Source organism: Trichoderma virens, assembly GCF_000170995.1.
Source record: "Trichoderma virens Gv29-8 chromosome Unknown TRIVIscaffold_6, whole genome shotgun sequence".
Taxonomy (NCBI): Eukaryota; Fungi; Ascomycota; class Sordariomycetes; order Hypocreales; family Hypocreaceae; genus Trichoderma; species Trichoderma virens.
Genome location: NW_014013743.1, coordinates 1973583 through 1992038, shown reverse-complemented (window position 1 = coordinate 1992038; position 18456 = coordinate 1973583). Strand labels below are relative to the sequence as shown.

General features: G+C 53.0%; 8 protein-coding genes across 8 annotated transcripts; 4 read left to right on the top strand and 4 right to left on the bottom strand.

Annotated features, from left to right (window-relative positions):
- Positions 1 to 575: 575 nt before the first annotated feature.
- TRIVIDRAFT_53996 (uncharacterized protein) lies at positions 576 to 1343 on the top strand (the record flags this gene model as incomplete). The annotated part of the gene is made up of 1 exon (XM_014101436.1): positions 576 to 1343. The coding sequence occupies one exon, from the start codon at positions 576 to 578 to the stop codon at positions 1341 to 1343; it is 768 nt and encodes a 255-aa protein (XP_013956911.1).
- A 2686-nt stretch (positions 1344 to 4029) lies between these two features.
- TRIVIDRAFT_216090 (uncharacterized protein) lies at positions 4030 to 5450 on the top strand (the record flags this gene model as incomplete). Its single annotated transcript, XM_014101435.1, has 1 exon — positions 4030 to 5450. One exon carries the CDS (start codon positions 4113 to 4115, stop codon positions 5142 to 5144), a length of 1032 nt encoding a protein of 343 aa, XP_013956910.1.
- Positions 5451 to 5632: 182 nt separating this feature from the next.
- Positions 5633 to 6667, bottom strand: TRIVIDRAFT_230660 (uncharacterized protein; the record flags this gene model as incomplete). The annotated part of the gene is made up of 1 exon (XM_014101434.1): positions 5633 to 6667. The coding sequence occupies one exon, from the start codon at positions 6665 to 6667 to the stop codon at positions 5633 to 5635; it is 1035 nt and encodes a 344-aa protein (XP_013956909.1).
- A 1715-nt stretch (positions 6668 to 8382) lies between these two features.
- TRIVIDRAFT_216089 (uncharacterized protein) lies at positions 8383 to 9763 on the top strand (the record flags this gene model as incomplete). Its single annotated transcript, XM_014101433.1, has 2 exons — positions 8383 to 9271; positions 9335 to 9763. The coding sequence occupies 2 exons, from the start codon at positions 8394 to 8396 to the stop codon at positions 9669 to 9671; spliced, it is 1215 nt and encodes a 404-aa protein (XP_013956908.1).
- Positions 9764 to 10176: 413 nt separating this feature from the next.
- On the top strand, positions 10177 to 11950 carry TRIVIDRAFT_230658 (uncharacterized protein; the record flags this gene model as incomplete). The annotated part of the gene is made up of 3 exons (XM_014101432.1): positions 10177 to 10219; positions 10295 to 10602; positions 10684 to 11950. 2 exons carry the CDS (start codon positions 10408 to 10410, stop codon positions 11614 to 11616), a joined length of 1128 nt encoding a protein of 375 aa, XP_013956907.1.
- Positions 11951 to 12162: 212 nt separating this feature from the next.
- TRIVIDRAFT_200984 (uncharacterized protein) lies at positions 12163 to 13691 on the bottom strand (the record flags this gene model as incomplete). Its single annotated transcript, XM_014101431.1, has 2 exons — positions 12163 to 13175; positions 13226 to 13691. 2 exons carry the CDS (start codon positions 13689 to 13691, stop codon positions 12163 to 12165), a joined length of 1479 nt encoding a protein of 492 aa, XP_013956906.1.
- A 1502-nt stretch (positions 13692 to 15193) lies between these two features.
- On the bottom strand, positions 15194 to 16180 carry TRIVIDRAFT_149240 (uncharacterized protein; the record flags this gene model as incomplete). The annotated part of the gene is made up of 2 exons (XM_014101430.1): positions 15194 to 16014; positions 16108 to 16180. 2 exons carry the CDS (start codon positions 16178 to 16180, stop codon positions 15194 to 15196), a joined length of 894 nt encoding a protein of 297 aa, XP_013956905.1.
- A 702-nt stretch (positions 16181 to 16882) lies between these two features.
- On the bottom strand, positions 16883 to 17720 carry TRIVIDRAFT_4556 (carbohydrate esterase family 3 protein; the record flags this gene model as incomplete). Its single annotated transcript, XM_014100852.1, has 3 exons — positions 16883 to 17364; positions 17427 to 17491; positions 17558 to 17720. Coding segments are annotated over 3 exons (710 nt in total), but the record flags the coding sequence as incomplete, so codon positions are not given.
- Positions 17721 to 18456: the final 736 nt, after the last annotated feature.

Here is an 18456-nt window from a genome sequence, read left to right as displayed (position 1 = left end):
AACTTGAAATTGCACCGACTGCTTCAGCTTTCTGTGCGAGCAACACAGTGCCTCTGGGAGACGCGTCGCAAGTCACACAGTAAGACACACCACTACCACCCTATTGTGTCGTAGTTCAGCCGAAAAATATTGGCACTATGTGACTAATGAAGCAGGGGGGCAGCCATGGCTGGATTTCAAATGCTAGCCCGGAAGAATACATCCTAGTTCGAAAAAAGGCTCGAAAGCTGCGGCAGAGAGAATTTGCGGCGCGCTTTCCATCACCAGCGGTAAAGATCGAACCGATCGAGGCTCGGCGTCTCCCCCCCTGTTGCCTGGAATCGGAAATCCGCTCGATCCTCAAGCTCAGAAAGAGAGAAAAGAGATACAAAGACAAAGACAGAAACAGAGACAGAAACAGAGAGAGACACACACAGAGAGAGAAGAAGAGATACGTAACTGCTGCCTAGGTACGGAGTACCTGTCCAGAGTCTGTGAAGCGCTTGCTGCCTGCTTCTGCTCTGTGCCTAATGTGCCTACCACCGTATTCCTTTTCGTAGGCTGATTTTTTCAAAAGCAAGAAAGAAAAAAAAAACATGCATTTTCGCCCGGTCGAGCAGTCGATGGACGACGAGTATCTCACGCAGGGCGGGGGCGGCGATGCTGGCCAGGGAGCCGCGCTGGAAGACCGCCCTCGCTCCCGCGGCGTATATTTTTCGCTCGATGATGTCTTTTGGCCTGATGAATCAGGGATGATACCCGGCGAGAATGCAGTCGCCACGCCTTGGATCGAACCTGAAAACCCTCCTCACCCATCCGATATGCGGCGGTTGGAGCTAGAACACACAACTGCGGGATATCGAGAAGGTATCTCGGCGGCAAAGGAGCAGACCATCCAAGCTGGATTCGACGAGGGCTTCAGTCTCGGTGCCACGATAGGACTGGTGGCAGGGCAGTTGCTCGGCACACTGGAAGGCATCGAGAACGCTCTGTCGAGCAGGCCTGATGGTGATGAAGAAGCCGCAGAAGCCTCCAAGCTGCTGGCAGAGGCCAGAGAAGACTTCAGTGTTACCAAGATATTTAGCTCTGACTACTGGGCCCCTGACGGAAACTGGACCTACGACGTCGAGGAAACCGATGAAGGCGACGAAGTGCTCTTCCCTGATGTGGCAAAGGCTCACCCCCTGATAAGGAAGTGGACCGACATCGTTGACGAGCGAGTCAAACTGTGGAATATTGACCGGTCCCTGCTCGATGGCGAAGATGGAGAAGACAGGATGGAGGCTGCAGCGGACGACGCAACAGTTGGCGCTGGCACGATCGCACTTCCTCCGGCTACATCCAGACAACGTCTCGAGTGGTGAGATGGATGAGACACAGGCATCGCGCATATGCCCTACAGAGTCAACGACCCTGCTTCGTCCTACCCTGCTTCGCAGAGCCCTGCTCTTTTAAATATGGAGTTTGCAGCCTTGACCCATATCTCGAGGCTACCCGGCAGTACTGGAGTGACACTGCATTACTCCATCCTCTATGACACTATTGGTGCACAAAGAATGTGTGCTGGCCTTTTTCTTTGTGCTATGAAACTGGGATTTTCAAGAAAAAAAATTGAAGGTACAGCCCCCTTTGGGCTTGGTGGAAGAAGCGGCATCAGTGACACGCTATGGAAGAAGAAAAAAAAGGAGGCGAGGAGGCAAATCAAGAAGAACTATGCTATTTATACTATGCTGGAACAAGAACCGAAATTCCGATCACTGAAGTGGAGATGGGAATTTTACGGACGAGCATAAAAACATGCGATGGAGTGCTAACTAGCCCTGAAACCCTGCTCGCCGACTCTATTAGGATCGAGATCGCAATTCCCCTGAACAGGGACTCTTGGCATGTGAAACACACGCTTTGTAACGACACTCACATGGGATACGAGCTGTCGAGGCCGCCGAACAAGATGAATTGTGGGATCATTCCCGCTCCATTTATACAAACTATCTGGTATGATCACAAGGTACTTTCGAATGATATCTGGTGCACAATACGTTGCATTTGAATTCTCAACTCACGTAGGTGAATGCCATCTGCTTTCACAAGAACATCAATGAGAGGCAATTCGCACGCATTTGATTGATACGAGCGCCTCATATTCAGACAGGCACCTTGCATGCTTGACCCAAATCCTGTGCCGATATTATGCTTTAAGCTTCTAACGTATGATACCGGACCCTTTCTTGCGCTTCTTATATGCATAAAATGCTTCAATTCAGCCGGGTTCCTCCTTTCCTTGGCCGCCCTGTCGAGGCAAAGCAAAGTACGATGTCAAGGATGGCTCGTTCGAGAAGCGCGTTGTGACACGCTAGCAATGGCACAGACCCAATTTGCCCACAAGAAGTGGAGAGATTGGGAGGGTCTAGATGTTGATGTCGCTTTTCCTTTTCCCTTTTTCGTCTTTTCGCTTTCTTCCCCAGACTGTACGATGCTATTTCCAGCTTGGTAGCACAGGCGATGGCCACCTCGCACTAGGAGCTCGGCATACAAGGAGCGTGGCTGGCCGGGGTGCGGAAATTAAATGGCTTTTTGAGAGAGAGACCCGCCTATCTGTCGTCGCTGGCAGTTGCATAGGCACAAATACCACATCAACAAGAGGTGACTGGCACAGCTGAACAAGGTTTTTCCATGTGGTGGCGGCGTGGGCAATTTCGAAGGAAGAACGCGGACGAGCGACAATCTCCGGGCAAGCTCATGCTGTGGCGTTCAGGGGTGGTCATACGAGCAACACCGATTGCTGGTGTAGCACCTGCTACACAGCATCATACCACGGTCACGAGTGCTGTGGTTGCTGCCATTGCCGCATTACACAAGCTCATATCGAGGCTTGTGTTGAAGCCGTCCTTGGCGGCGGCCGGCAGCTATGGCCAAAAGCCGACCAAATCTACCCGCATGCTACCAAAGAAGTTGGTGTGAGATGATCACCCACCGGCCTCCACAATTAATCATACTCTAGGACTCCATCGACGGATGACCGGGGGCACAAAGTTCACTGGCATAGCACCGGCGTGGCCTTGAGGTGTTACAGAACCGTTCACTTATACATGCACTTTCTTGTGATACCTCAAGCTAAGGGCATTGAGACAAGATGCGATTTGCCATGCTATACTCCGTGATGAACACTTCAGTGTGTGCTTTTCCCCCAGAGGATGATGACACACTGGGCATCAAGAGGAAGCCAGCGACAGCCCCACATTGACCCTCTAGCAGGAGAGGAAAAGACCTCCTAAATAGGGGGAGAAAGAGGCAAGGGAGGAGACGCTGATATCGCTAAAGCGAGTGCTAGAGAATGATGTGCGGTGCTTCTCAAGCGAGGCTCTTCTCCTGCCGCTAGCGCAGGAACAGCGTCCGATCTACTCCTTGGCGGCGTCATGCAAGGGCATAAAGACGTTCTGTTGTTGTCTCTCCATATGCACATATTGAACCCTGTGCTTTGAGACTCGACGACGTGACCATGTTGTGGATGGATGCAAAGGAAAGAAGAGGGAGATGACAAGCTAGTGTCACTTTCAGACTGCCTTGCTTCGACGATCTAAAACCGGATACTACAAGTACAGGCACAGCACAATGTTATTGTTGCCACCATGTTGTGCTCCGCTGATGCACGGAGTCATGTGTCAGGATCGACCACAACTGATGCTGCTGTTATTACTATGGAGCAGTGCTACTACTATTATTACCAGCATGTATCCGATCTTCGCTTGCTAGGAGGCGCTCTCCCCCTTCGGTGTCACTACCGCTGTCTCTGGTTCCAATTTCCTTCTGAGCTGACCCCCTCTTGAGCTTGCCCGCAACAACGGGGATGCCCCATGACGACCCATGAGAAGGGCCCAGGCTTGAAGGCGAAGCGAAGGGTGTGGAGGGCAGATGAAGATGAACAACAAGCGTCTTCATCCCGATGGACCAGAGTGAGCGGGCTACTTAAGACCATCATCTCGCCTCCTTGATGCCGAGCTTTTTTTTTTTCCTGACTCTTTTCTCCTCAGCAAGCCTTGTTTGCATTTTCGCACACCCCCTGCATTCTTTCAACTTACCTCTTTGGGATCTTTTGACCCGTCCACTCACTCAAACACATTCATTTCATCAACATGAAGTCCTTTATTCTTGCTGCAACGGCTGCAACGGCCGTTTCCGGTCTCGGTCTTCTTGAGCTGGGTCTCGGAACCGACATGACCAAGTCTGTTAACTTGGGTTCCGGTCTCAGCGTTCACCTGCCCCAGGGTATCAACGAACAGGCCGTCACCGAGAACAAGCCTACATCTGCTCCTCCTCCCGGATATGTTAACATTTGGCATCCGTCACACCCGGGAATTGTGATTGATGGCTGCGATGATGAAGCCGACCATGATTGGCATTGGGTTCATCCTTGTGGCGATAACTGCAAGCCTGAGCAGCCTGATCACGTCTGGAGCGTCAGCACGGTCAGCGTCACCTCGATTCACACCGTCATTAGCTGTGCTCCCACGGTGACCAACTGCCCAGCCAACGGCCACCACACCACCACGATTGTCATCCCCGAGACCACCACCTTCTGCCCTGTTGAGGCTTCCAAGACCGCTCACCCGGGCGGTCCATCCACCGCGGCGTATCCTCCGGCTGCTTCTTCTCCGGCATACTCGGCTCCCGCTGCGACTAACACCGGCGTCGTCACCCTGAGCACTCAGACCGTTCCGGCTCCAACCGGTCCTGCCGGCTACCCGGCTCCCTCCAACTCGGCTGCTGTTCCCTCCGGTCCCGCCTCGGCTCCCGCTGTTTCTCCCTTCCCGGCCTACCCCGTGCCCGGTAACAGCTCAGCCCCGGCTTACACTGCTCCGTCCACCTCTGCCTACTCTCCTCCTACTCAGTCTTCTCCTGCCGGCTGCTCTGGCGATGACTGCACTCCCTCTTCTCCCTCTTCTCCTCCCACCTACTCTTCTCCTCCCAACGCCCCCGGCTTCCCTGCTGATGGATGCAGCGGTGCCTACTGCGCCCCTCCTCCCGCCGGTACTGCTCCCGGTACCGCAGCCCCGGTCCCTACCGGAAACAGCACCACTCCCCTGCCAATCAGCGGTGCTGTTAGCCGCACCCAGGGCGTCAGCATGGCTCTCTTCGGAGGTGTCATTGCTGCTTTGTTCCTGTAAGGCCAAAAAACAAGCATATAAGTGATGCGGAGGCTGTAATGGCAGTGTATCTAATGCTCCGGAGGGAGACCAGTATAATACTGCATATACCTTGATGAGTTACGGGACGTCTGGTGGGGAAACACAAACCCACCGCCTCTTTTTGTTTATTGAATTCAGTATATTTAATTTTGAATTTCTCATGAAGGGGGCTACGCTGGCGTGCAAGAAGCTGAAGATACGCTCGACGGGAGGTGGACAGCCGGAATCGAGGTATGGGAAGCAGGGTTTTGATTGTCGATTGTGATTAAATTGATTTTTGGTTATAAATTTTGGTCGTCTTTTGTGTGACACTGTGCCTATATGATGCTGCTAACATGAACTGCAAAGTAATGACATGTAGTTTTCCGTTTCCCAAAAGATGTTTATACTAGTTGCTCGGACCGGAACGCCATGCTTGTAATTGAATTTCCCTCAAACGCCTTGTTTTTGACCATTTACAGATTCCGTCAAGAGTCTCTCCCGGCCGCGTACTCTTCCAACATCTTGGCAACATCCTCGACCCGCCCCTGGCTCTCCGTGAGCTGCTTTGTCGTCTCCCAATCTCTCCCCTCTGCCCCAAACACCATGAATTTGACCACTTTACCATCATCGTCCATAACCAGGCGGCCGTTTCTCTCATCGGCCCAAGTCAGGCGTATTTGCTTGGCCTCGGTGTCGGCAATGCTGACGTCGACAATGGCATTTGGAGGTATTGATGACCCATCTGCTGCCGCCTGGCTGTGGGCTCCTAGACTGCGCCGCAGGTCTGCTGAAACACCCAGCCTGTTGTGGTACCTCATAATTTCTCTCCTCAACGACTTCACAAATCTCTCAAGGTCTTGTTTCGGCAGAGGTATTGAGCTGTCGCTGCCCGACTGTTGTTTGGGCGCGGGCAAGTGCCTCGCCGCCAGGCCCGGCAGCGGGATTGCCGGCGGAACTGTGTGTCGATGTATGCGCAGGGCCTTGCTGCTGTTGGGGTACGGGCGATTGAGCATAACGTAGTAGGGCTGCAGGAACTGGCCGCGTGTCATGACCTCGAAGCGCAGGCCGAGCACGTGTCCGCCATCAACGGCGTTAGGGTCGGGATCGTGGACTTTGAAGGCGGTAACGGAGGCGCAGATTCGGTAGAGGCATTGCTGGTTGTAGGCTTCTTGCTGCTTGGAGCGGGTGAGGAGGAGGTGCTCGTCGCGGTCGGTGGACTTTCGGGGCTTGCGAGGGCGGAGGGCTGCTGATTTAGGGGTGGGCTGGGGGTTCAAGGAGGCGACGAGGACGTCTTTGATGGAGGGCGACGAGAGGATTGTTGAGCATTCGATTTTGAGGGTTTTGCGGAGGTGAGCGACTGTGTTGAGCAGAATGGCTGTTAGTTTGGGGGAGTGTGTGTGATGTGATGTGATGCGCAAAGCGATTGACACGCGAGGGCCGGACGACTTGCCTTGTTTTTTGAGCGATGCAATCTCTTCGTCGAGAGGATTGACCTGCAGTTCATCCGCAGATGGATCCATCGTTGCTCTGCTCTGCTCTGCCGCTGCAAAACTGGGCGGCGCGTCGAGCTGCGTCGTCTTTGTTTATGTCGGCCGTTGTTGGAGGTGAGCCAGCACAGGAGCATATGATTGCGCGATGATGCAGGCTCGCCGATAAGATAAGAACGTCAACAAACCAGACTTGCAGCCTGTCATGCGAGCAGCCGAGCCGAGGAGATGCCCAAAGCAGCAAAACCCCCTGGCTGATATGGATTACTGGATCTTATTTGTTCCGCTCTCTCCCCCACACCGGCGCGCCCTGACGCTGAAAGCAACAGCGAGTCCACCAGCCAAGTGCGTATGCCAATTAGTGCGCTGGGCTGGTGCTGTAGCGCTGAAGCCTGCATCTTGGACCCCTTGAGGTGCTTCGTATTACATCCCATCCATTCACTACTAATTGCATCCATCCATTCAGTGATATTCTCCCATCCTCTGTCTGAATATTCAAAAAGACTGTCTAATTCATCAAGTGTCGCTGGCTTGAGTATTACTGCCATCTGGATTATTTTTTTTGAAAGAATCCTCAAAAAGATATCAAAGAGCATCTCATCTATTTTTGGCCAAAATTGGAGGCAAACTTGCAGGGCCCGCGCTAGTCCCCGTTCCTGGCTGCCAAAAACTCTCTTTTTGCTCAACGCTTTGCTCGTTTCCGCTTCGCGTGGCAGTCAGTGGCAAGCCTCGCCTCCGTCTTTTGTAAGCCGAACCGGACAAAATCGCCCAAGAGGCCACGGTAGCTTCCAAGTCGCGGAAAACACACCAACCCAGCGCCGCAATATTCCAATCATTTGCAAACCTCATCTTGACGATTACTGCCTGGATGCACTAGACGAGTCCCTACTTGCCTTTTTTTTCTTTTTCTTTCTTTGTCAAACTGCCGCCAGTGTTTGCTTTTGTTGTCCTCTTTCTCTACGAGTACTTCGGATTTTTCACGCTACACGCTACACGTTTGATCCCGACTTTTTCAACAACCCATTCTTTTCATCGCCAAAGCCTCGACCACTCTGCTTTCCCCATTGCCGCTTTGATTACCTACATGAGACCCTAGAAAGAAGAAAAGAAGCCATTTAGCAAGCGTCTTCTTACCGCCGTTCTCGTGCCCCTCAGCCCGGCCGACGACCCGAGACGCGCAAACGCATTCCAAAACAACACCACCACTTTCCTTGATCGTTTTGCGCTGCCGACTCGGAGCGAGTTCAGATCGTCCTATATGGGTCTCCGTACAAGACGACCTCAGTCGCCTACATCAAAGCCACTACCCTCCCTCTCGCTCAAGCGGGAGGCGAACGGCAACGGCAAGATGAGCAACGGCGTTGAGATGCGGCGCAAGACCGCCACCCACCAGGATTCGGACAGCGTCACGGCAAACCACATTTCCCGCGAGGGCTTTTCCCTAGACGACCCTGTGCCCAAGACGCCGACGGGCACCGACGTGGGCTTCTTCCAGCTTCCCGCGCAGGATCAGAGGAGCTTCCTCCTGCTAGTCTTGCTCTACTTTTTGCAGGGCATCCCCATGGGCCTTGCCATGGGTTCCGTGCCTTTCCTGCTCAAGAACCACATGTCGTACGGCGAAATCGGCACCTTTAGTCTGGCGTCGTATCCCTACTCGCTCAAGCTGTTTTGGAGCCCGTTTGTCGATGCGGTCTGGAGCTCCAAGATTGGCCGACGGAAGACTTGGATCGTGCCCATCCAGTTCATGTCCGGCTTTGGCATGCTCTGGCTGGGGTCCAACGTGGAGGACATGATGGAAAAGATTGGCAAGGCCGAGGGCCCTACCGTCTGGTCCTTCATGCTCTGGTGGTTCTTCCTGGTGCTCATGTGCGCGACGCAAGATATCGCCGTCGACGGCTGGGCGCTCACGCTGCTGACTCCAGGAAACGTGTCGTATGCTTCGACGGCGCAGACTGTGGGCCTCACGGCGGGCCACTTCATGTCCTACACCGTCTTCCTTGCCCTCAACGCCTCCGACTTTGCCAACAAATGGTTTCGAAATACGCCTTCCGACGATGGCCTCGTCTCGCTCGGCGGCTATCTCACCTTTTGGGGGTGGGTTTACATCATCGTCACGATTGGACTGGGCCTGCTCAAGCGCGAAGAGAAGTCGCAGAACGAGGACGGCGTTTGGGACGTTTACCGCATCATGTGGGGAATCCTCAAGCTGCGAAACGTCCAGACCATCATTATCGTGCACCTGATTGCCAAGATTGGGTTCCAGGCCAACGACGGCGTCACGAACCTCAAGCTCCTCGACAAGGGCTTTGGCAAGGACAACATGGCTCTCACAGTCCTCATTGATTTCCCCTTTGAGATTGGCGTCGGATACTACGCCGGAATGTGGTCGCAAAAGTACACGCCCATGCGGTTGTGGTGCTGGGGCTTTGCAGGCCGCCTGTTGGCCGCGCTGATTGCTCAAGTCACGGTGGCCATGTTCCCCGCGGAGGGAGTGACGACCTGGTATTTCCTCGTTGTCATTGGCGAGCATGTGTTTTCGACATTTACAAACACAATCATGTTTGTGGCCATCTCGGCATTCCATGCCAAGGTTTCGGATCCGGTCATTGGAGGAACATACATGACACTCCTTGCAACGTGGGTTTTTTATCTTCTTGTGACTTGATAACTATAAACTTACATTTACTGACCCCCCTTTAGCGTTTCTAACCTTGGAGGTACATTCCCCCGATTCTTCGTCTTGAAGCTCGTAGATGCCTTTACTGTTGCGACGTGCCATCCCGGCTCGAAGAGTACGAGCAACCTGAAGGGCCCGCTCGTCACGGAAGCCTTCTCGTGCGCCATTCAGAGCGAGAAGGAGCGGTGCCTGAACGGCGGCGGAAGCTGCGAGATGATCCGAGACGGATATTATACCGTCAACATCCTCTGCGTCTTGTTCGGCGTCGCGACGTTTGTGTGGTATATCAAGCCCAAGGTGCTGCACTTGCAGGGCCTACCACTAAGGGCGTGGAGATTGCCCGGGGGCGGTAACAAATAGAGAAGGGCTAGATGAAAGGGGCCAATAAATACTCTATGACTGTATGTATATAGATTCGTGCTTTGATATCGCTTGCCATAGTTTTCATGTATAACATGCGAGTTGAACATTGTGTTGGGCGGGATAATACGGAGCCGAGAGCCGGTGACAGCGCCTGTTCGGAGTGTCGGCCTCGGGAAGCGTGAAGCCGGAGCCGGCGGAAGTTTGTCGGTCAAAAAAGGCAATAAACAGCTGTCAGAACCAAGATCCATGTGTCTCATACTGTAAGTGCCTGCAGATGCCGAGGTTGCTGGCGGAAAGCGACAGTTGCAGATGTTGTGTCACGATGGGCGATGGGACTGGGATTGTATCGTGATGAATGGTATGACACGGCAGACTTCCATTGCCCCGGTCGGTGATATCATGATGGGAGCTGCTCCGTAGTTGTGAGCACAGCTTGGATATATTTAGACGCAGCGAGGAGAGTTGCTTCACGCTTTGTTCTTATTTACTTTTAACGTCATTATTTGCAATCAATTCCTATTTAGGTATTTGATTTTTCTCAAAGTGTAAGTTACAACGGTGGCTTAACTCAGGCGCAAGTTACCCTTGCCTGCTCCGGATTTTGACTTGCATATTATCAGATAAACCCCGCCATCCCTAGTAGTTTACCTTGGAAGCTCAACTCGGCTTAACCAACTCTATCCGTCTTCCTGCAACTTCACCTCAACTCAGACTCAAGACCAAAATCGCAACAATGTCTGCGACGGAGTCTCTGCAGGCCGAGGACGCCTACTTCGCCACAAATCCTCCTCCCAAGCAGCTTGCCGCTCATGCTGCGCTGGCCGAGGCCTTCATAACGCAGCATGCCGCGGCCAACCGGCGCGTTGTGCTCGTCACCTCGGGAGGAACGACGGTTCCGCTGGAGAAGAATACTGTGAGATTTATTGACGTATGTGACATACTTGCCTTGTCCTGGCGCTTGTAATCAATTTCGACAAGTACTGTGCTGAATTGAACCGAACCCAACTAGAACTTCTCTGCTGGTACCCGTGGTGCTACCAGCGCCGAGTACTTCCTCTCTGCTGGATATGCAGTCATCTTCCTCCATCGCCAGTTCAGCCTGCTCCCCTACTCTCGCCATTACTCCCACTCCACCGACTGCCTACTCGATCTCCTCCATGAGGATGCCGACGGCCGCGTCGCCGTGCGGCCCGACGACTCGGACAGGATTCTCGACGTCCTGCGCAAGTACCAGAGCGCCCGCCGCAACAACATGCTCCTGCTGCTGCCCTTTGTCACCATCGGCGATTACCTGCACGAGCTCCGCGCCGTGGCCCGGCTTATGGCGCCGTTGGGCTCATCCGGCCTGCTCTATCTTGCTGCGGCCGTGTCAGACTTCTTCGTCCCACCCGAGCGGCTCTCGGAGCATAAGATCCAGTCGACCAATATTGTTGAGAAGCTGTACCCCAAGAACTCGTCGTCGCCGTCACCATCACCACAAATAGAGGACGAGGAGACATTTGACAACTTTGATGCCTCCCCTCGTGTGCCGCGTTCCAAGCGCCTTATTATTGATCTCGATCCTGTCCCCAAGTTCCTCAAGAGTCTTGTCGAGGGCTGGGCTCCCTTGGGCATGATTGTCAGCTTCAAGCTCGAGACAGATCCCCGTATCCTCGTGCACAAAGCGCGGTACAGCCTTGAGCGCTACCAGCACCACCTCGTCGTCGGGAACCTCCTCTCGACGCGCAAGTGGGAGGTCGTCTTTGTTGCCCCAGGCCGCGAAGACCGCTGGCTCCGCGTGGCTCGGCACGGCGGCTGGGGCGATGCCGAGGGGAGGCCGCTACGACCGGACGAGGCGCCAGAGGGAGATCCAGAAGAGGAGATTGAAGCTTTGATTATACCAGCTGTAGCAGAACTTCACGATGCTCACATTGCAAAGTCAAACAACGCTGAGAAGCAGTAGACGAGACAAGAGCGGCTTTTTTTTTTCTTTTCTTTTTCTTGTATAAGTGGCGAATTGGACCGCCGAATTGGATTTAGAAAAGCAGAAAAAGAACTGACAAAGAACAGCAGAAAGCAAAATCGGAAGTCCGAATATAGGAGATCCGATATAAAGGCACATAGGCACCATGATACCACCCAGCACCGCGGACGAGAAAGTAAAACAAACTTCATTAAGTATTTTCAACTATTTATTCGCTTTCATCAAATTTTCGTCATTTCTATATGCGACCTAGATAACCCTGCATAACTCTCTGCTACAAAAAAAACAAAACAAAAAAAATGCGATGCGAGTGAAACATGGCCTCTTCCCCCATTATGTGCAGTTGCTTTTCCTTTTTCATAATCAACCGAAACACCAGCGCCAAAACCAAGTGGATATCTATCAATGAAATGAGCCATAATAAACCAGCTGCTGGTCCTCTCAAATTCACCACAAGAGGAACAAAGGCAGGTGATTGTGCCTACAAATCGTGTGTCCGTGAGAGGAGACTGATGACGACTTGTCTCAATACGCAGCAAGCCAGTTCTTCCAGCCTAGCTGCCATGTCTTGGCGAGCATGAGGAGGATTGCTGAGCCCACGTAGATGCAGCTAGTGAAGATGATGAGCCCCGTGTAGGAGCCGCCATCGGCTTGGACGATGCTGCCGGCAATGGGGATGCCAATCAAGCACGCAAAAGATACAACAGTATAGGTCGTGGCATAGTACCGACCGTACTCCTGCGTCTTGCACATCCGGCCAATGCAAACCGGCGCAATGGCAATGCTATTGCCGCTGCCGAAGCCGAAGAGCAGGGAGAAGATGATGATGCCCGCCTTTGTGTGACCCAGGGGCAGCCACACACAGAGACAAGAGACCAGAGAGAGCACCACGGAAAAGAGGCACACGTTGAAAGCTCCAACAACGTCAGCGTAATATCCCGGCAGCGCTCGTCCTATCACGGAGCCGGCATTCATGATTGGCAAGAGATGGTAGGCAAACGCATCGTCAAAGCCCCGGTCCTGTGCGTAGGTGGCGATGTAGGTCAGGGGGATAAAGAGGGAGAACTCCAACAAGAAGACACCCAGAGTTGTCAGGAGGAAGGGAATCTGTCGGAAGATGCGGAAATCGGGATGAGCTGTCGCGTTCTTGGCCGGAGGAAGACGGGATCGGACGAGGCAGATGCCTATGAGCCCGCACACGAGGCATATCAAGGCGAGCACTCGAGTGGCCCAACCAAAGCCGATGCGCTCAAACAAGGCAGTGAGCATGAGGGGGAAGACGATGCCTCCGATGCCTCCTGCCGTTGATGCAAGCCCAGTGGCGAAACCTCGTCTTGCCTTGAACCAATGGCCTACTGCGGCGATGCACGGGGTGAAGGTGAGTGACGTGCCCATGCCGCCAAGGATGCCAAAGGATAGGATGAATTGCCAAAGCTCTGGGGGTTTCGAGTTAGCCACGAGGACGGGACGGGACGGAACGGAACGAGGAGAACAAGAGAGAAGACGGGATGTGTGGCACAAAGGCAAGAAGAGCAATACTTGCCTGTGCAAAAGCTCATGCCGATCAAGGCCCCCACGGTACACGCACATCCGGCGATGACCAGCCACCTTGGCCCGTACTTGTCGAAGACGGGGCCGATATAGACGCCACCGAAAAAGGCCAGCCAGGTGTAAATCGAGAAGATCCAGCCGACGGTGCCCTCGCTGTGGCCCTTGAGCTGGTGGCTGAGCGTATAGGCCTGGAAGACGGCGATGCTGTTCATCAGACCCATGGAGGCAATCATGGCGAACCAAGAGCCGGCCACGACAACCCATGCCTGGAGTCCGCCCTCTGGATAAGTCTCTTGATAGGATGCCGTCGATCTCATCGTCTGTTGACGCTCTAGGTCATCGTTGACTTGTTGCTGTGGTTGTTGCTTTTCATCTGTTGCGGCGGTACCCTTTTCTCCAACGTCTACAAAGTCTTTGTCGTCCGATGACCCAGAGTTGTTGAACTCGGGTTGGGGCTCGGCGTCATCGTGAATCGCTCTTGAGTTGACTCGGCGGGCGTCCATGGTTGCCTTTATTCCTTTTTCCTCCTCCCCAGAAAGTTTCTTGTTGAAGAGGAATCAACTTGATCTCAAACTTTCAAACTCTTTATACACCGACTCAGACACAAATCGCCGGCAAAAAGTATCAAATTGGTTGCCAGCCGAGGCAAAATATCGCAACTAACAAAAGCCAACCAAGAAAGGAGGATGATGATGAGCAAGAAAGAGAAGGAGGAGGTGAGAGGCCCAGTTACTTTTGATGTCGTGCCCATGCAAAATGTCAAACAGGCGCCCTACGGCTACTTACCACCCTACTTAATAGCTGGTACCTTTTTTTTTTCTGGCCTTTATATCCGTGGGCGGCGTGGGGCGAGAGCCGTTCGTCGGAGTGGAACCCTCTCCCCCAGCTTGAAGCTTTCGCTATGCCGAGATCATGGCAAAATGGCCGAGTGTAGGTAATGGAAACTCGCCATTTGCTGCTCGCCAGTTCCACCACCCGCCCGCCCTGACAGGAGATCCTCTTTTTTTCCTCTCGCTCTTCTTATGCCGTTGCCTTGTCGGCTTCATTGCCGGTAACAGGCTTGTGATTGTGTGATCATCGATTGATAAGCTGGGAATTGCCATTATATCAGCAGTCTTCGAAATGGCGTATTCGGCTCTCTTCCTCTCTCCATATGTCTCTCTCCCCTGGGCCGGCCTTAGTTGCAGTTCCAAAGGTCAACCGCCTCGCCTCTTCGCGCTCCAGCATCCATTGAGCGAGTCCCCCGTCTCCGTCATGCATACGCACGATGCCCGTGATTAAGCATCTGCTTCGAATAATAAAGATTGACTAATTTGAGATCCGCCCGCTCAGCCCGCCCTACCGAGAGAGACCGAGAGGACTCCATTTGCTGGGAAATTTAGCGGCGCTTGGAGATGGTTTTTTTCACCACGGACGGGAGACGGAGCACTCCGGGCTTCTCCACCTATCGGAAGTCTCCATTGTGGAGGATGGATGGGGGCGGAAGAGAAAAATATTCTGGAGAAGGTTCGTATATATCGGAAAATATTACGAATGGTAACTGCCATTGCCAAGGAAGAGGTGAGAAAAAAGAAAGAAAAAATCAGATGAAGGAAAAGAAGGGTGGTCTAGGCGTTCAGGGGTTGGTTTGTCTTTGGGTCTGAGACAGGATTTTGCGCCGCCGAGATTTTTGTTGCTGCGAGACATGGGGAATATCATCCGAGAGGCTCATATCATCTGCATTGCCTAACTTTACCTAATCTCAGCTCAGGAGGACTGCAAGACTCCCGTCTATTGTGGTTGGGAGATTCAAATCGTGGGCATCATGATCGATTTACTGACGTCTCAGAAAAAGTTGGGAATTGGACTACAACTGGACATGTCTTGCTAATCCATCCCACATGAGGCTCAACACCATGAGCTTGATTTGTTTGTCCCCAGAAAACTCAAAAAATACGCCATGAACCATAACCCAGAGTACGCCAAACCATGCAAGGCAAAAACGAGGTAGTAGAAATGACGCCCTTTATGCGTCTTCGTCTTCCACCTCCTCCATCACGACATGCCGAGAAAGCACGGCTTCGGCTTCGGCTTCTTCTTCCCCTTCCTCTGCTTCGGCCCCGTCTTGCCCACTGCCTGAAGCCACCCTGAGGTATCCCTCCTTCTCCAGCCGATCGGCCTCCTCTGGCTCCATCAGTCCGCCCTGTCCCTTGCCCTTGCTCATCTTCATCTGCACTGACGTGGGAACAAACGCGGCCACGGCTTCTTTCCGCAGATCTCGCACCACCGGCTTTGCCTCGTAGACGGTCCTCGACTCCACCACCGGCGCCGCATTCCTCTGTTCTCTCTCCTTGCCTTTGCCTCGGTCGTTTTCCTCGCCGCCGTCTTGAGCCTCGTTGTCGCCCGCGTCGCGTCGTCTGGCCGCATTCTCGGCGTTGCGCTTCGCCCTCCGCTTCGCGTACCACTTGTCCATCTCGGCCTTTGGTATCGGCGGCGGCGTGTCTCTCGGCATGGGAATGCTCCTCACATCCTCCGCAACATCCTCATCGCTGCTCGACCCGTCGTCGTCGCCGCGCCGCCGCTTGCCCAGCGGCCCAGACCTCGACCCATCGCCGTCCCTCCTCCAGCCGCCGCGCCCAAAGCTCGGCGCCTTGTCGCCCAGCGTGTCCCTGGCCTTGCGCACCGACGCGAGCTCCTTCTCCAGGCCCTCAAGCACCTGTTCCTCGTGACGCGTCAGCTTCCCTCCACCCGCGGTCACGGCCTTGAGGTCGTCGATTTGCTTCTGGATTCGGTCTGGGTTCTTGCGCGCGAGCTTCTCATTTCGCCGGCTTTGCGCTTCGGCCTTTCCTATAGACGAGGCGCAAAATTGCTTGTTAGATGACTCTTTTTTCTTTTTTTCTTTTCTCCCTTCCGCCAAAGCTGTACAAGTGAGTTGCTTACCTTTTTTGACCTCGCGAGCCTTGTCAGCCTTGCGCTGGGCTTGCACCGGGTTGTAGTTTTTCTCTTTTGGCATGCTCGGCAAGTTGCAGATGGAGCTTGCTTAGCTGGGTCGCAAACGTTCTGATGCTTGCTTGAACGCAAATGGAAATAGATCGAATGCGACTCTATTCTCGTCGAATTTTCCTTTTGCTTGCTGTATATGCAATGGCAGCAATTGGGGCAGATGTCAAGGAGCGTGTTGCAAAGTCGTGGTTGTTTTTTCTGGTTTGTAAATGGGTTTGTATCTTTCCGAGTTAGGGGATGTCAACTGCTTTTTTTGGAGGCCATGGCGGGGCTGAGGGAACTGCTTGATGACTAACAGCTTCTGCTCTGGCGATGCAAAAGTACAGGCAACAACTTCTCAGGCATCAACATACAATCACAATTCAGGACTCCAAAAAAAATCCAAATTAACCCAAGGTTTGCTATATATCGGTTATATACAAAGCCTGCATGATGGATCATCTTCGACGTTGGCAGGTTGGCGATACCCTTTATGAATATCTGGGCCTTGACAGCAGGCTCTATGCAACACCAAAAATGGCATGAGTATATGATTTTCTGTATCCAGAAATCTCTCCAACAAAAAAAGACCAAGGAAGAGGGAATATTTTTCAAATACAAACAGGAGCAGGGCACAAGCTACCCTCAAGCATACATCAACACGATTAACAGACACAAGACTCCCAACAAAGGCGTATCGGCGTGCAATCGCCGAGCAAAACTCTCCTCTCTCTCAGGATCTTTCCCTACCGGCGCCGTGATCCAGTCCCGCGGAATCTGCGCGATAAAGTCATACCAGTAGTACCCAACCAGTTGATATCCTTGGTTCGTCGGGTGTATGCAGTCCCTCAGGTTGCCGAGCCCAAACGTCGAAAAGTCCACCGCCAGGACATGTTTGCCGGCTTGAAGCCTGGGCGTCACCACTTTGGGGACTAGCGACTGGAACACCTTGGTCTGCGGAGATTGCTCGGCGTTGCAGGTTCCGATGATCATGGCGACGAGGATAACGGCGTCGGGACACGCCACAGTCATCTTGTCAATCAAGCTCCCGAGCCGCTCAGATGCGGCTACAGGGTCGTGACCTTCTGTGGAAATGGCACTGTTGGGGTTCATATCGTTTGTTCCAGCGTGAAGCAGGATGATGTTTGGTCGTTGCTCAAGCGACGGACCAACGTGGTCTGCGATGTACTGGATTGTTTTACCGTTCCAAGCAGCCTGGTGTTGATGCGATGATCGATTAGCCAGTGATTCGACAAACATCAATCGCGGGTACATACAAAATAGCCATCCGTCATGTTACCCGTTGGCGATGTCTCTGTTCCTGCGTATACAACCTTGTCTTCTGCACGTCGAGCATCAGCAACAAGATACGGGGTAAAACAGCTCCAACCCAGGCTTCTTGTCTCACTCGAAAGATACTGCCGGAGCCGCAGTCTGTATCCATTTCCATCACCGTCATCTTGGTCACTCAGGAACCCATAGGTTATTGAGTCTCCCACCGCAAGAATTCGGAGCTCCGTGCCTGGCTTGATTGGTGTTCCTGGCGCCGTGTTTTTCAATTGCAAGGGGATTGCTGGCGGCTGGACATCTCTGTCGACCTGGTGAATTGGAAGTTGGTGTTGGAGAGATCGTGCAACAGCCCCATCAGCCACTGTGAATAGACGTAGCGTCGCTACTGCGATCAACCAAAGGCCTCTCATTGAGAGAGAGTTTTTCCAGCTGGATGAAAGGGAAGCGACTGGAATGGCGAGTAACGCGCGGCGCTCCCATTGGTGATAAATAATCGATTCATATACTGGAAAAGCTTCCCTCTTCTCATATGTTTCGACCATGCAGCCATGTATCTTGTTATTTTTTATCCCATTCTCTCACAGACCCCTCTCTGGCACTGAGAGGGCATATCTGAACCGACGCTCGGATAAGGGAACGCAACTCAGTTTGTTTGCTCGTCGACACGGTTGAAAGAACTTGACCTCTCCACCCACAGAAAGAGCAATGATCGACTCGCTGTGGATAGTGCCAGCGAATTGTTAAGTAAACAATTCATGGTCTGCTATAGGCTGAGCAAAGAGTAGCGATCGATCGCCACGATCGATTGCCAACCGCAAGGGCGTTGACTGACATGTCGCTTTGACCAGATAGTGGCCAACAAGAGTATACGAGCATGTATATTTACTCCAGAGGATCCATCTAGAGCCCAGAGCGTATGCCACGATGAAACAAGATTGCTACGACATGCATCCGCTCGAGCTTGCAAATACACGGGGTTTAAAACGAAGTGATTCGCTCACAAAAAGCTTGAGCTCG